Raw genomic sequence first — 18,332 nt, 5'->3', positions numbered from 1 at the left:
TCCTGCTGATGTGACCTTGGTCTGCTGACCAAGACTCGTTCAGATTAAATGAGTAACCCTGGTCTAGCGAGCAGCACACTTACCAGGGAGAGGGCAGACCTAGGTCCCAGCTCACGGCCCCAACCAAAAGCTAATGCGGTCATGCTGGCTGGATTTTTTTTCTCTTATCCAAGGAATTTTGAGCCCTGGAGAAGACAGCTATTAGCATGTCATTCCCTTTTACTCATGCAAGGCATAAGTCACATCAGTAAGGGTTGAAATTTATGTTTTTTAAATCTAGTCAGTGAAGTTCATGCAGATTGCATCTCTTTCCTAACAATCTGTATATTTTGGTAGCTTTACTTTCATAAATATGGCATTGAACAGGGTCAGAAAGAACACACTGGAATCGGCAGAGGCCTTTCAAAAAGTACCAGAAACAATAGTGCTTATGGCTTTGTAACTGTTCACAGAAAGCAAGAGTCAGCATTGCAGTCCATTTCATAACTAACCCATACACTCCATAAGTAGTTTAAAGCATCAGAAAAAGCAGTGATGAAATTCACTTTTCATTGAGAGTTGAGTCGTTATGCTCCCTCACCATTTCAGAGATTTACAGTTCAGCTGTCTCAAGGGTTTGCTTCCCTCAGTCCTACTTTCTGAGTATTATCGCCGAACCCTATCAAAATTGTGCTTTTTTTTTGCACTGCCTTCTCCAATTCCCTTCTAAAAATGATCCCTCTTTTGCTTTTTCTGTCGCACAGGAATCAAAAAGCTGTATCAAACCCAGCATGTTTATCTCAGTATGACATCCCATGTATAAAATGTGTGCCTATTTCAGATGTCAATCTTCGTTATTTCCTTTACTTCAATCACACCTAGGAAAACAATCACAAAACATGGAGGGCATTTTTTTTTTCTTCCTCAGTACTATTTCGGAGTACTGTATGCATCCGTAGGATGATGGCAGTCCTTTGACTGCTAAGTAAGCATATTCCCTGCCTCTATAGTCTCCAATGGCAGAATGTAGCTGAGCTCCCATGCTGCACAGTTTGTGCAACAGACTGCGTTTGCACAGTGACATTCAGTTCTATCTAATGGTAGGAACTGTAGCTTGCTTTTTCAAACTCACGAGCAGAGTTTTACATTATTAAAGGCTTGGTGTTTTGTGTTTTTTTCTGCAATTAGTATAACATAAGCTGCATGTAGCCAGAATCTGTGGTAACTGTAAATTCCAGCTGCTCCCCTAGTAGACTACGTAGTGGTAGGATGCTACTGATATAATTAAACATCAACCAAATGAAAGCTTTCAGAGCCCCCATTTTCCTGTCGTACCTAGACCCAGCCTTGCCCCCTTTCTCATACTCCAGTTCACTTTTGTATCACCACCTCCGCTGCTGACAATACTTTTTTCAATGGGAATATCACAGCCGTAGCCACTGCCAGAATCTCTTGGCAAACGAGTTCCTTTCTGAGTCAGAGCCTAATGCCATTACAAGGTCTGCAACAGCTGCAGCAGTCATACATCTGCAAGTCATTTGAACATTTTATGATGAATAAAAACTATCCATTACATAGACCTATACATTATATATTAACCCTAATACTTATTCAGTTACACTAACAATAACCTTTTCCCTCTGCATGCTGTAAACTTCTTTGGCTACAGCATGTGTTAACAGAGATACTTAGAGCTCCGGTCCATGGTGGAGCAGTCCCTGTGTACATATTACCTAACTTATTCTACCTATTTAAGCACAAAATGGGATGATGGAAAGAAAGAAAGAAAGTGAATGTAAAGCTATAAAAATTCATACCGTGCATAAGGAAACCATTTTTATATAATTGCATGAGACTGCATACGCTCATACAAATAGAGAGGATAAAAACCAATGTGAAATGCAAAGGAAGACTGAAAACATGGACTCACAATATATAGTTAGGAGATTTGATTATGATATGCATAGATCTCAAACCCATCCAGATGTCCCCAGCCAGCAACCTGATCCTCACCACTATAGCCAAGATTTGAAATTTAAAAAGTCAGAATACTGAAGACAGAGTAGCAGGGCTTATGGAAAAAGAAACGGGAGTTGTGAGTAGTTAAAAACCTTTAAAAGAATAATGATAATAAAGAAACATAAATGTGGTTTTGTGAAGGAAATATATATGCAGCCGCAAATTATGAAGTCAGCCCTTCAGGACATTACATTCCTCATGCAAGTTGCTGAGCCTGCTCAACATAAATAGGTGTAAAATACACTCACCAGCTTAGTGACTTCAGGATAGAGTCCCATATGCGATTCCCTACCAGTGAGTCTTCTACATATGTATACTTTTACAACAGTAACTGCGAACTGGGCAAGACATACCTCCCTATGAGTTTCACCATAAGAGTTTTAAAGAGACAAGGCGAAAGTCTGGCATGACAGAAATCTATCATAATTTTTCCATGAGGTTCATCCAGAGCCAGAATTTTACTAGCAACCCATATGCACGTAAATACTACTTCACGTTCGTTCATTATCTGTCATTTGCAAACTCTTTTTGAATTCTCAGAAATACATTTCTATTGCTTCCCATTCACTTCTACTCTGTATTTCATGTATCACTTTAGTTCCCTTCATAATATCGGTATCGCTTTGGAAGCAGAATGTCAATTAACTTGTACTTCCACACTGAGTTAAATGTGTGGAGCTACAAAATAGTGCAGGTTTTAAATAAGAAGCAGCTATTAGAACAGTCTTACAGTTAGAGAAGTGACTTTTAGGAAACCTTTTTTTCGCTTGATCTGCTTCCTCTGTGCAGTCAGAGGCCAAACTGTTTATTTTACTGGCAATCCATCTTTATTGCTTTTGCTGGCTTTAATATTTCCATTCAAACAATCCACATATTAAAAATGAAAAAGAAAATTCTAACAAGGTTACAAACAGTTCATTTAAAAGGGATTCAAAAGGCGCCCAGCATAGATCCTTTTTGTGAGGGTCAGAAAAGCACTACATTTCAGGGCTGAAAAACCACCTTGCCTCTGACGAACTGGACGCTTCACTCAACACAGCCGAATCCCCATGGTCAATTTGTGCAGCACCTACCTCCCACTTAAAAAAAGGGGAAAATCCTGGCCCTTGTGATTGCAAAGATAACTTACCAAGCGTGGCGTGACGCAATGATGTCTTTCTAAGTCAGCAGCCAGCCAGCTGTCTCTTTGCTGCTGCTCCTACTTTTCCCATGCTCCGGCAGAGCGGAGCTGCGCAGCCAGGCCAGTTGCACAGCCGCTATCGAGTCAAAGGGCAAGAGCGAAGCTTAGAATAAACACGTTGTTTTCACTCGGTTGCTTGAAGTGCTGCCAAATCTCTTAACATTAGCGCACATAAATCGGTGAGTATCATGGAGCCCGAGGCCCGAGCAGCTGGAATCGTGTAGTTGTTACCTGAAATCTTAACGTCCAAAAAAATAGCTTCCCCATTCCTCGAGGCTATGTGGAAAATCTCAAAAAACACAATCATAAAAGTACTACTAACATCAAGGAAAAGAACTCCCAATTATTTTTTTCTTTAGTTCTCTTTTTTTATAGTCATCTCAAATTTGCGGGGGTGGGTGGGGGGAACTGGGGCGTCTTTCTCAAGATATTCAAACATGCTGGTTTCCGAACACTGTGCCGAAGAACGCACTCATTGATTCTAGAGGTAAATCCTAAAATTATTCAGAGGGGAGGAAGACTATGAAGATAAGCAGCTCGGGGCAGGAGCTAAGCAGCTGGAGGCAAGGTAGATGGGTCGATTTTTCTCTGCCCAACAGCAACCTTCAGGAGGCAGGAGTGGGGTAGAGTGGTGATGTTCCTCCCCTGGACAACAGCTTTGAAACGGTTCTTCAGCAAGGACTTGAGAGAAAAAGCTCCTTCTTCTTATCCAGCCGCCAAAAGAAAATGACTTGAAAAACACCGAATCCTTATGGCTAATGGGAGGGTGATATAAAAGATGGAGGCCATTGACTGGTGTCCAGAGACAACAACCTGGTATGAATTCCAGCACCATTCCACTTCCCAGCAGCTGGATTTCTCACCAGGGTGGATTGCTGGTTTTGGACACCTCCCCATTTTTTCCCGTCTGTTAACAGTCTTACACTAGTAAGTATTTGGAACAGTTGTAAAGCTTTTTTTGTATCTAAATGGCCTTGCCATTGCCTGAATGCAATTTCAAAATTGCTGGCATTTCTGCACAGACTATCTGAAGTGTATTTTTGTCATGCTGTTAATAAGCGTTGCGTCTCCTGGGAGAACCTCAGCTAGCTCAGAGTTTCTAAACGATGTGCATGCTTGAAAAAGAAGATGTAAGAGAAAAATCATTCTCATTTTTTATTAGTTTTTATTCTGCATTGCTTGGTAAATAGACTTGGTGTACAAAGAGAAAGTTGGGACCACTAACTCCTCATCTATAAAGTAAGGATGAGAACCTAAGAAATTGTGTGACTTGCCAACAGTTAATGCAGGAAGCCAAGGGTCTCACAAATGAATCCAGAGCCAGTCCAATACCTGAGTCATAAGGACCGTCCTTGCTCTCGGTTCCTACATTATCCTTCTGTTTTCTATATTCTGAATTTCTTTCCAGCTCCCCTCAACATTTCTCCCAGTCCTCAAACAATAGAGCATAGCTCACTTAGAGATACCCCAGGAGAGTTTGGGAAACGTCAATACAGTTTGGAATGGCCTAGTCTGGCATGATTTTCAACTATATTAAGTGTAGGAGATGCTTTTTCGGCAAAGGAGTCTGTGAAAATGAGAAATTAAAGCATGAAGGGATGGTTCTTTCAAGTCCCTTTCCAAGCCTCCAGAGAAAAGTAACTATTGCCCCCTTTTTTGATACAAGACATGAGCATTTGCCTAGTACAAGGTCTGCTGTGGCTTGCATGTTCCCTCTCCAGTGCTAGACAGATGCTGTCACAGATTTTAGAAACGAAGTGCATCTATCTCCGCTGTGCTAACAGCCAAACGGAATACCAAGAGCACCTCATAACCATGGGGACAGGTAAGACAGAAACTGAAAATTAATCAAAAACTCAACCAACAAAAAAAGAAAGCATAAATAATCTTAATTAGCTCATTTTTTACATTACTGGATACTAACCGCTTTAGGAACTATCTATCCAGACTTGATAAAACATTCAGATTTGGAAAGGGGTACTCCCATTTGAACCATATGTCAGACTGGAGAAACAAAGATGACATAACTGCTGCTAAGAATTTTAGGCATTTTAACTAAGATACATGGCATGGACTCTGTGAGTATTAGCAGTTAACATGCATATAGGCTGTATTCTGTGATACTAAACATTTACAGAACCATGTTCCTGTTAATCTATTTTGCAATTAAAAGTTTGTTGAGAGTGCAGGGGAGACCAAAATAAATTTCGAGAGCTGACCCACTGACTCCATACACTGATCCAAAGTTTGTGGCGTACTTTATTATCAGAAACACACATGCTTAAACTTATGTCCCTGACTATGCATTAACAGAGTCTTTTCTATCCCAAAGCGGCCATATATCCTAAGACTTTCGGAGGTGGGTATGAATATCCAAATGTAACTGAATGTATATAGGCAAAAAAAATAAGGGAGCACAAAAATACGTGCAGATTGTATTGGGAGTGGTATCATCCCAAGATGAATACTAAGGATAATATGTAAGCATCAAAACCATAGAATCATAGAAAAGATAAGTAAGTATAAACTCCATGAAATAGAACCACATGAGAGGAAAAGGATGATCTGGAAACTTGATGGGATATTTTGTTCAGAGTCCTAAGAGTTTAATTAAAATCATCCAGAGTTTAAAGGAGTTTCTCTCAAAGGATAAAATTAAAACAAATAAACAAACAAAGCCACAATACAAGAACACCATGGCTGTAAAGTCATCACTCAAACGTTCAAAGGACCTGGACTGAAGTGCCTATATTACCCTTATTGTGTTAGCTCCTTTTGTCTTAACTCTGCCTGCAAACAGCAGCATACAATACAGAATGGCATAGGAGGATTGTGAATCACAGGCACATAGCAAATATTTGGGCCAAGAATGATTCCAAGACTTCTTTTGTTTGTTTTTACAGCAGGACACAGTGGGGCCAGAACCTGCCCTGCACTACAGTCGCTGCATAACATCTTGAGAAACAGGAGTCTCCCACGTCCCTTCACGTTCACTGCGAAAGATTCCACACTAAAAATCAGGAAGATTGACATAAGCCCCCTTCTAGCATGTTATACCTTGAAGTGTAAGCTACAGCAGGAAGACAGTCAGGGACCGCTTACGCAACATGGGTTGCTACAGAACAGACTGGGATGCGCCGAGGGTGCGCTGTGACCACACAAAGATGCAAATGGCCCTGGAGTATGTCACACAAGATGAGCCTGAAGGAACGGAGGTTACCTGGTCTGAAGAAGAGAATAAGGGGGACCTTATTACTACCTTCAGCCACCTCCTCGGAGGGTATAGAAAAGACAAAGGCATGTTAGAGACGTGCAGTAAGGATCAGTGTCAGAAAACCAAAAATTCTAATTAGATAACAGGTAAAGGTTTTGCTTGCTGGATTTATTTGTTTGTTTTTAATTCATGAGGGTGTTCAAATGCTGGAGAAGGTGATCAGAGAGATTGTAGGATCTCCATCCTTGAAGATATTCAAAACTCAACTGGACAAGGTCCAGGCCAACCTGATCTAATTGCACTTGCCACAGAGCAAAGGACTGATCATCTCAAGACTTCCCCTCCAACCTCATTTTGCATGATTCTAATGTTACAGGATACTGCGAGCATGCTTTCTACTCACTCACTCACTGTACAATAGTCATCGATTGGACCCAGCAGGGATTAAAACTGTTTGGGACAGACAAGCAGCTGCTCTCACCAACTTCTCCTACTTTTCCTCCAAAATGCCACAAACCCACAAAATCTCACCAAAGCACTTTATGAGCTGTGGGATTATGATCAGCATAAAGCTGAGAAGTCCTGCTCTTCTACCGATCCTCAGCATACTTGGACAGTCTGGTGACTTTTCTCAGCTCACATTTTCATTACCGTGAGTAGCTGAAGGAAGAAGCGCACATCATCCTGCGATAGCCTTAAAACTTCTCACCATTTTTTCATCACATGTTAAGAGCAGATTTAACATAATTGTACAAGTAGCTTAGATGATGGCATCTCTTGTGGTGGAAGAAAAGATTAAGGGCAGGTTTTTATGGCTTATGAATTTACAGGAAACCAGAGTGAGATGCACTGAATGTGTTTTGATAACTGAAGCTTGGGAACATACTGTGGAAGACCTGTAAGTGCACCCATTTAAAAGTCTCATTTCCCAAATTTAAAATAAATCTTGAAGATAGCCTTATAGATTGCAGTGCTTACCATGACTGGATGCCAAAGGAGGCACCAGGTGGACCAAAAAACATCTTGAACTTCTAATAACTAAAGTTATCACCAGAAACTCTGCTTCTGGACCTTGGATTAGTGGGTTTTCAACTGCTGTCCAGAACCGTCTGGACTCCTGACTTACTTTTGAAGGATCTAAATGGAAGGAAATTATGGAAAGCAATTTTATTAGCAGTTTGCTACACTAGAAAAAAAAAATAAAATTCAAAGGACCTAAAGTTTGAAAACCACTCCCTTTGACAAGGAAAGGAGTTATTTCATATTTTCAATGAGAAGTCAGTGAATTCCACTTTCCAGATTTTCATGTACTCCCACGGTAACACACTATTTACACTGAAAACCCCACTTCTGAAGTTTATGCTGGTTTTGAAGAGCTGGTTTTCATGAAAACTAAGCTGAGATTTAATTTCTTTCACATTTGAAGTTTTCCAGGAATTATGTTAATGTCCTGGATTATACATTCTTTAAAACAAGGTCCCTGACTTATCTGACAAGTGCCTAGCACAGCAAGACAAAGTTACCAACGTTACAGAATTTGAACATATTGTATCACATCCTGCTTGAAATTTAAATGCTAGCATATGACTCAAACACAATAACGTCTTATAATAGCCAAGTACAAAAAAAATGAAGTCTTTTTCATTGAAGTCCAGGAAAACACAACAGTGGGAAAAAGTCTTGGTGCCCTTCCTCACATTATCTGCCCTTCCCGGAGCAGACTGGTTCACTGAACAGCACAAACATAAGACATGCACCGTATGTACCAGAACAGTTTTGAAGGTGACTTCCAGCTTGATTTTAAAGGTGCAGAAAAGATCACCGGAAGACACCGAGACAGGATTACACAGGCAGGAAGGGGATTCACCATCAATTTTTGCTGTAATCGTGAAACAAGGGGAACCAAATGCCTAGCCCAAATACAGATTAGAATCTCCTTAGCTAGAAATGCAGTTAAGGAGAGCGTAGGAATTAACCGAAAGCAAGACACACTTCTGTTTCAACCCACTCCTCCTTGGCTGATTAAGTCAGTGTTTATAACACCAACCTTTCTTAGAAATAAAAAGGGCACTAGGTGAACAAGTCTGACTCCAAACAGCTAACAGTCACAGCTACTGTAGGTAGATTTAGTAAACACATAAGCATATTAATGGACTACATTTAATTTTTACTGATTAGATTCTATCTGACAATTCGCAGCCTCCTTCTGTAATCACAAAACAAATAGTTAGGAACACAGTTCAGCACCAACACAGGCCTAAGCTACAGGGTTCAGGTTACTACATGGGATCTCAGTTAATAATAAAACACAGCAGCTTTACTGGGGCCCTCCGGTGGGCCCTTAATAAAGGAAGACCCTTTTCCTTATTCTTTCATGTTTTTAATGTTAACAGCAAATTTCTTTCCCTTTTACAAGTACAGTGTATGTGGTACCACTGGTGTCTCAAAGTGACTTTCTGCTCTTTATTCCTAAGCATGTGGATTTATACATTTGCCGATTTTTAAATTTCATAGTCAGAGTCAGTAATATGCTTTTTAGTTTTTACAGTACAATAAAATTGCTTGCCAGAAGTTTCTGACTTAAAATTCTACACAGCAGATTGATGTAGACCTCTTGATCCTTCTTACCGCATTTTTGCCAAGTCAGAGTATAAAATAGCTGTTCTACTAATTGCACCCAGGGATTTGCGTCCAATATCCAGATAGACTACTAAAGCTAACTCCGTTTTCCCTTTGATCTTGCGTATCCTGTTGCTTGAAAGAATACAGACAGGTGATGGAAAATGCTGGAGCTATTGCAAGTACAACTGCTCAAAGACCAATTAACACCAAAAACCCCAAAATGAACAAGAAGCCAAAATGGAACTAAACCCATAACAGCTGGTGGTCATCAAGGCAGTTTTCCCAGAGGGCAGAAGACTGTTACTAATAGGATGGAAATACAAAATTTACTGAGACCAACTGTAACTGCTGATACCGTATATTGAGAAGTGCCTCATTTCTCACATTTTCTGCAGAGCAAGAGTGAAGCTAGACAGTAATCTTTAACTTTTAGGAGGGGGCGGGGGGGGGGGCGCACAGGGAGGGAAGTGGGAACTGAAACATAGTCCCACTGAACAATTAGTACCAGGAGCTGATTTTGCCATAATGCTATTTTCATCACATTTAAAAATAACAGCCAAGTGATTCTACCCATAGAAATATGTTCTCAGAGTTTAATCAATGTAGCATGGTTCATTAGGAACTGCTCACTGAGATTCTCTTACGTTTTAAATTATTTCAGTTACTGCAGAACCTGGATGCTAGAACCCCCAACAGGAGAGTAAATGAAGTTGTATGTTCTCCCTTTACAAGAGCAGAGGTTTTGAGATGTTTCAATCACATTACATAAACGTACATTCCTATACTAACACAAAACATAAACTCTTGCCACAGGAGACAAATACTTCTTATGCTGTTTCCAGACAATGATCGTAACTTCAAATCCAGAGTAAACATAACCTCTTCAGAGTTGAGAACACGTCTGTGTGCAAGGAGAACGGCCCGCTGCATTACAGTGATAACAACACCTACTAAAATCATGGCACATATTGAACAGACATATGCACAAAGGTCGTTATGTTCTTTGACACAGTACTGAAAGAATGGTCAGTATCAAAAGTTTGGAAAGACTGAAAAGTCAGGATTTTTTCCCCCACTACCACCAAATAATATATACTGAGAGGCAGAAAAGCTATTTTTAATCAGTGATGATTCATTTGCAGCTCATTCACAAAGGTCGAGGGACTCCCAAGACTCAAGAAGAACTGTTCAAAAGCATAGGTTATCATGCATTTATTTATTATCTGATTTATAATACAGATGAAGCAACAGTGCTAAATAGAACAGTGTATCATTCTGCCTGTGCATTTGTTTTAAATGTGGTTCCTTCAGTGCCTTGGTGATGGTCTTCCAGAAGATGGCTGAGGCTGCCTGAATTTTGAGAGAACTGCAACAGAATCAACAAAGGTATAAATGTTATATTCATGATGCTGAAGGTTCTTGTAGGTAGAATTATCAAATTCTTCTGGAGCAGGCTCAGTGGCTTTTGTGGTCTCTGTGAAAACAAACAGTAAATGGTTACTATAAGGATGCCACACCAGAGGGCAATATTCTTAATTACCAAGACAACCTTCATATACTGTCAAATCCCTCATCCAGTCCACATAAAAAAAAAAAAAAAAAGTCAGCAACTATAACAAAAGGGTAAGTTTACTAAGTTCTGCTGGTACCTTGTCTGGTCCTAAAGCAGCACGTTAGCATGCCGCAGGGCAACAGGAATCAGTACAAGTCATCTAATACAGCACAGGTTTTCAAATCCAAACTACCACTTAATGCTGGGGGAGGATAGGGAAGAACATATCATTTATATTTTGAAGACATATGTCTGCATTTCCTGACTTCTTCATAGTTGCTTTGGTTTTCACTCCAGACAGAACAGTAGGTGACATTCTTCATGAGCCAGAAGAGGCAAAGAAGCAGTACAAATGATATATCATCATGTCAGACCACAAGATACAGCTATTAGAACTACTTTACAGATTGAATTTTTATCATGGGGACAAGCGATGGAATTGTTGAGATCTCCATAGAAATATTCCAAATATGGTTACACTGAACAGTAATATATCGAGAGCCTTTGATGTAAGTTTCCTTTCTTCTGAATGTAATCTTCTAAACTTTGTACCAGCTCGTCTTCCTAAACGAATAACCTAATAAAGTTATTCATAACTTACTTCATGTTAAAGCCAACATTAACTCTTAGACTTTCAGAATATTATGCAAATTTAGGCAGTACCATTTACACAAAATGTTCCTGTTACGGGCTGATTTTACAACCAAGGAAACTGCAAGAAATAAAATATTACTCCCAATACTAATTTATTGCCATATACCCAGAATTCTAACAATAGGGAAGACATAAGCATAACCTAGTGAAAAGCTTCGTCACATAAATTTGTATGTAATGGTTTAGGTTAGATTGTATTAAGCTTCTTTTGGTAATACAACTATCTACAATAAAAATACAAGAACTCAAGCAACTGAATACCAGAATTTCCCTTTAATTATGACATAATTATTGCGATGTAACGCCATCAGTTTAAGAGCATAACATTTAGCAAGACTTGCTTATAAAACGCAATGTAGTAAGCCACAACAACACACACAACCTATGAAAGGAAATATCCCTGTGCCTACTGCTCAGTTCCTACTGAGACAGCTCATAGGAGACAACACTACGGATATAAAAGCCAGATGATGTGGGCTTTGCTGCAAATAGCCCCAAGAACAGGCAAGCGTGGGCAAGTGTACCTTCAACCTGCAAGAGACGGTTGTTCCAAATTAAGAGACAGATGCTCAGGAAGAAAAGCAGATGGAGTCTCATGTTTCCTGCCCAAACACACTGTACTTGGCTTTTCGAAGGAAAAATTTATGCCCGAGTTCCTCCTCCCCATACTTCAGACTTCATCTATGCCTTCCCTCTTAAAGAGCAAGCATTTCACAGGATGTTCTTCCAAAATGAATCAGAGGTGTATTTCTGAGTTAACATGCTACTATTTCGCTACTTACTTAGCAGTTAAAGTGAGCAGTTTTTGCTGGCTCCTTAGCATGCCTGCTCTACAATGTGGACGACATCACCTTAACATCCAAGTTTGTAATGGGAAAAATTGCTTTTACCTCTTCAGTGTGCCTGCTGCAAAGCATGCAGATGAACAAAAGAACACAGACACAGGAGTACAGATTACAGAAGGTATTATCATTAACTGTGAACATTAAAACATGGAAAAGCAGCAGCTGCTCTCAAAGAAGGCCTCAAAAGGAAGAGAGAGTAAGATACGCCTGGAGATACCACAGAATCACAGAATTTCCTAGATTAGAAAAGACACCAGTGACACTGTTGAACACGGTGTAGCTAGGTTTGACTCTGCTACCCCTGGCACCCAAAGACATTACACCAGCAGTAAAAGGGTGCAAACTCTCCTGTACTAACCCCCACCTCTCCCACAGACACTGCAGCAGAGTCCTCCAGTGGGTGCGCAGCACGTGCCCAACAGAAACATTCCTGCTTTTTCCTGCTGTCACAGCATTTCCTCTTCCAGCTTTACAATTACGCTGCTTTTACTTCCAAGTCACTATAAAAACAGGGTTAAAAGGTCAACTGTGTGCTACTTCAAAACACAACTTGCTTACAACCTGCCAATCTCAGAATCGATACCTTTTTCTGGCATTACACTATGATTTCTTGAAGTCTACTGAAATCTGAAACACTGCAAGATTTTTTTTTAAAAAAAAAAAAAAAAAGAGAAAGACAGCAGGATTTAGACAAAAATCAGATGGCATCAAATCTGGCTCAGGAGAAAGGCAGCTACCAAAATCTTCCAAGAAAAGAGAAGAGGGAAAACAAGCTTTGTCATATAAAACCCATGATTTTGCTCAGCGTGGAAACGATTTTGCTCAGAGTGGAAACGATCTTGTTTTCATTTTATAAGTGACTGGTTTATGAAACTATAAATACAGTGAAATGAAGACCGCTTCTTTTCACAGCATAACTGGAAACTGAGTATTACTGAGCGCTTGTAACAATTAGCAATGAACAAGAATTTATCTTCTGGAAAGGCACTGCTACATGGTTAGCTTCAGTATAAAGATCAGAGAATCATGAACAGAGAATATTTGGAAAGCCTTTAAAAAAGTGAAACCCTAGCCCAGATGAATCAATACAGTTCAAAAAATTTAAAGTTGTACCCTCTATTGTGCTTCTTTCTCCAGCCTTGACTCCTGCTTCCTGAATGGTCTCCTCCTTTGCTGTAGTGCCCATCACCAGTGCTGTGCTTTCAGAAGTTTCTCCTAGTTTAGGAGCAGTTACTTCTTCTGCTTCTGACTCCTGTACTTCCTTCGTCTTTTTTTCTTCTCCTCTGGATACCAGTTTTTGCTTTTTGCCTTCCTGAGTCACTGATGAAGCTTTCAGCTGAATAGCTGCTACTTGGGTTCCGATGGACTTTTCCTCCAAATAATCAGATTTATGAGCGACGTCAGTCAGGTGTTGGCTTTCAACCAGGTACGGTTCTAAAATCAGCTTCTGCCGACCTGCTTCTTTTGGAGTTGATTTTACTTTGGGGTCTCTTGCTTTGGATTTTGATGTTTCATGGCTGACTGATGTTTTAGAAAATGTGACCTGCTTGACAGGAGACACATCAGTTGCTGTTTTGCACGACTTCTTCTTAGCTACATATTCTTTGTGGGATTTCTGGGACAAGTTCTCTTTTGCCAGCATTGATGCCTTTACCGCTATGTTCTCAGAAGAGATGGAATCTCGTTTAGGAAACTCAACTTTTGTTTTGATGGCAACTTCTGAATCATCATCGTCATTTTCTTCCTCAGAATCTGAGCTAGAATCTGAATCTGAGCTGGATGAAGACGAAGCTTCCTCCTCAACTAACTCTTTCCTCAAGCCTCTTTCTGTTGCAGGTGTAGTTGGGTTTTCCTCCTCAAGAGGAGGACCAACTACTCGCTGAGGAAATCCAACCACGGTTTTTCTTGACATGAACATCCTTATGTCTTCAGAAGGTTTTGAAGCTTCCTCGAGTTTAGTACTAGATATGCTCTCACCTTTGTTTGCAGATACTAGGAGAGAGCTAGAAGACAACATTTTAGGAAATTCAACTGGTGCCTTGATGGCTAGCAGCTTGGTGCTTCCCTGTGGTGCCACTACATCTAGGAAACGGCATAAAGAGGATTATCATCATTATATCCAACACTGCTGTTAATTAGTGAACTTAGTCACACAATTTTAACTTTCTGAGATAATCTGGTACAAAAAGCAAATGGAAAGAAGTTATTATACTAAATACAGGCGTTATGAAGCAGAAAGTTTTAAGACATTTTAAGTTACAGAAACTAGAGTTCTAATTAGCACATAACAGCTTTTGCTGCTGCAATGCTGAAACTCATGAGAGAATGCATTTTGCTCCTCGCTTTGCCAGCCTCCTCGTAAGAGCTCTTTTTCTCCATGCTTCAATTCTGCATCACTGAAAAAGGCTTACAGACACCTTCCTATCTCAGATGAACACTAAGCTGGCTTGGTAGCTGAGCTCTTCAAATATGCTGCTACAGAGATAATATTTGTCTATGAACAAGCCAGCAAAACAGAAGACACGGTGAACAGACATAGCAATAGCCAGCCTCTTGAAATAGTTATCTTTAAAGCAGTAGGGCGGGATGACTCCACAACACAAAGCAGCGGAATAAGAGACACCTGAGGCCATACATGAAAGTATTATTTGTTCAAGTGTCCATGTGACCTACCAACTGAATGGTGTCTCATACAGTTTAATATAACTTCCCCAAGACCTTATCTCCTCCAGTCTTCACTACCTCCACTTCCTATTTTTAGTTTGAGACATCTGTTTAAAAATGCCCTGGAAGAACTCCTAATGCTTCATGTTTGCCTGCCTTTATTTCTTCTTCCTCATGGATACTTTCATTGAGCTAAATTCTCCAGACAAGGAGCCAACAGTTGAAGAGAAAGCAGCAACTTTCAGGCCCTTTCAGAGAATACCAAATAGCCCTTGGATGCTTGTGCCAATGATATCCTCAAGAGGCTGATCAACAGCTAATACTGTTGTGGATACAGAAAACAGGAGGACAAAGACGAGTGGGATCACATTAAGAAGATACACCACTGCTGAAATTGGCTACAGCAAACCCAAGTCCATTATGAGTCGCACCCCTTTCAACCGGCAGTGTAAATCAACAGATTTCCAGTCTATTGTGCAGATTTATCTGCACTGTTTGGAAACCCAGTCAACTTTACAAGACCATAAACTAGATGCAGTTTTCCCCCTTACTAGTATTTTACAGTAAGGAGTTACTATAACTAGTTCTGAATAGAAGCAAGTTTTTAGCAATGTCCAAATGAAAACATCACAGAAGAGACAGACACATGAAATTAAAAGCAAAGTATTTAAGAAAGAAATACAGAGCTCTTAACGTAAGTACAAATGAAAAAAATATCAGTTTACTATACAGGTAATACTTTTGAGTCATTTCAGACACATTCTTCTCTCTGCTAGACGGAAAATGCAGGGCAGGGAGGGAGGGCAGGGCGAAGTAGGAGGATGGGCAGCCACCTTTGAAAGAAGCCTGACTCCCTGCACAGACTGACACAGCCAAACAGCAGTCTGTAGAAACTAATACGTGAGGGAGCACCACGCAAGGTTTAAGAGTTCTTCGAAGAAGCATACAGGAAGGTCAAACTAACACAAGAACGCTCAAAGGGATGACAGACAAGTGAAAGTTGAGCAAAGGCTGAAGAAACATTAATGTTAAAGACATTTTAAGAAACCAAGAGGGCAGGTAACATTCAACTTGACCATTAACAGTAAGTGTTACTGGAATTATACTTTAAGCAGTAACATTTGGATATGTGAAAAAGATACATGCTTCAGCTTTTAGCCATAGTCTAATGCAACTGGTACAGGCACTTTAATTGGGGTACTACAAACTTTGTACCACCTGATCTGTATTTGCATTGCTTTGCCAAAAGAACAATGCATCCAAATCAGTAACAAGAATATTATTCCCAGATGCATTCTTACTGATGCTGGTTAACATCAGTATCATTATTGGAATGTGTTTAAAACACGTTTGCACTCAGAAAGCTGGCACGTAGAAATTACAGATCTATTCCCCATTATTGACTTGTAAGTAAAGATGACCATTTTATCAAAGCAAAGAAAATTTGCACACCCTGTTCCAGCTAGAATCTGAAAAAGACAGTTGCATTCTATACACCTGAACTAACCTTAACCATTGGCAGGGGAAGCAGCTGGCTGTAAGAGGTGGCTAAGAGGTCTCCCGGCACCTTCTGAAATTGGACCTGCAGGACAATGAATCTAGAAACTGATCTAACGTACATCTCAAATATGCTTAGAATAATGCAAAAAAATTATAATAAAAAACGAGTAGTTGTTCAATCAAGCTTACATCAATCTATGCAGCAAAGGCCTTCTTAATGGAACAACCAAGCTTTTATTTGCCTTGGCATTTAAGAAGCTAACATTAGAAGCCAGAAGTCTGCATTCAACTATTCTTTCAGTGATCTTTTCAACAGCTGTCAACAAGTCTGATCACTCCTACATGTGGTCCCATGGAGCTTTGGTATTTAAGCATCTGGATCTCTAATTTGGGATAGGAACCCCACTCACTGAATCAGTGAGCCTCTATTTACAGCATTTTTGCACGACATGTCCCTCTTTGAAATTCGTATTCATGTTTTGACTTTAGTCAGGGACAGCAGGGGTTCAAATACTTCTGAATGTCAAATACACTGCAGCATCGAAACAAGTGCAGGTACTGCCTTGCTTGCAAACCTATGGGGTGAGAAGCATTATAACTAAATTGAACACAACTGGTCCATGGTAGTTTTCTGCAGCTTCTCAGCACTGTTGCCTGGAGCAGATATTCGGAACTTGCAAGTCTCTCTCCCTTACTCTAAAATGGAATGCTTTTTGACCCTTATAATCCAAACATTTCAAAAGACAAGGGGGAACATCTTAAGTTCAAAACCAGATTTTGCACCTCATTAAAAAAAGTTACTTGCTATACTCATTTCTGTCAAATTTCAGGCAACTTGTGAAGCTTCCTTATATTAAGACAAAAGCAATGATAGGTCTCCTTAAGTCTGGCCAAGCATCACAGCAGCTAACACATCAAGGTGAAGGTAAACAGGACAGAAGTGTCAAGCTCATAGCTATTTATTTATATAAATATATCCCATGCAGACCCATTCCTACCAGACCTTTAATTTTAGTTTTCTTACTATGCAGTACATTTGAACAGAAATCCCTGTTTACATAGTGATGACCTTTCACTTTCTTGGCATACGTAGCAGCTGTTCAGAAATTTGGCCATATGCATTTCTAAGCTATTCTTGCCAAGTGCAAGGTCCTGCACCTGGGTCAAGGCAATCCCAAGCACAACTACAGGCTGGACAGAGAATGGATTGAGAGCAGCCCTGAGGAGGACTTTGGGGTCTTGGTGGAGGAGAAGCTCAACATGACCCAGCAATGTGTGCCAGCAGCCCAGAAAGCCAACCATACCCAGGGCTGCAGCAAAAGAACTGTGGCCAGCAGGTCAAGGGAGGTGATTCTCCACCTCTACTCTGGTGAGACCCCACCTGGAGTACTTCATCTGGCTGTGGGGCCCCCAACAAAAGAAGGACATGGACCTGTTGCAGAGGGTCCAAAGGAAGGTCATGAAGATAATCAGAGGGCTGGAGCACCTCTGCTGTGAAGCCAGGCTGAGAGTTTGGGTTGTTCAGCCTGGAGAAGAAAAGGCTCTGGGGAGACCTTATAGCGGCCTTCCAGTACCTCAATGGGGCCTACGGGAAAGATGGGGAGGGACTCTTTAGCAGGGAATGCAGTGGTAGAACGAGGGGTAATGGTTTTAAACTGAAAGAGGGTAGATTTAGATTCAATATTAGGAAGAAATTCTTCACTGTGAGGGTGGTGAGACACTGGAACAGGTTGCCCAGAGAAGCTGTAGATGCCCCATCCCTGGAGGTGTTCAAGGCCAGGCTGGACGTGGCCTTGGGCAACCTGGTCTAGTGGGAGGTGTCTCTGCCCATGGCAGGGAGGGTGGAACTAGATGATCTTTAAGCTCTCTTCCAACTCTAACCGTTCTATGATTTAATGACAACCAAAGGGACCTGAACTTTAGACAGACACTCCCCGGTCTGACGGGCAGATAAACTTTTATAGCAGCAGCACCACAGGGTGCAAAAACCTCCCGAGGCTGCAGGGCAAGGCGGTTATCTCCTTTGCTGTCTGAGCACCAGCAGAGGAGGTTCTCCTGCCCGAACACCCGTCTGCATCTATTTATAACCCCCCCTCCCTCAGA

The 18,332-nt window shown here is 40.7% G+C and overlaps 1 protein-coding gene across 1 annotated transcript in view; it reads left to right on the top strand.

Annotated features, from left to right (window-relative positions):
• Positions 1 to 13,723: 13,723 nt before the first annotated feature.
• The window catches only part of WDR4 (WD repeat domain 4), a 24,790-nt gene continuing 20,181 nt past the window's right edge, over positions 13,724 to 18,332 (top strand). The window contains exon 1 of the mRNA XM_009891382.1: positions 13,724 to 13,797. Within this exon, the coding sequence (XP_009889684.1) occupies positions 13,724 to 13,797 (74 nt within the window). The remainder of the gene's footprint in view (positions 13,798 to 18,332) is intronic.

Source organism: Charadrius vociferus, unplaced genomic scaffold, assembly GCF_000708025.1.
Source record: "Charadrius vociferus isolate BGI_N301 unplaced genomic scaffold, ASM70802v2 scaffold298, whole genome shotgun sequence".
In the NCBI taxonomy this organism is placed as follows: Eukaryota; Metazoa; Chordata; class Aves; order Charadriiformes; family Charadriidae; genus Charadrius; species Charadrius vociferus.
The sequence above is the reverse complement of the archived record's forward strand: the minus strand, read 5'-3'. Positions and strand labels throughout refer to the sequence as shown.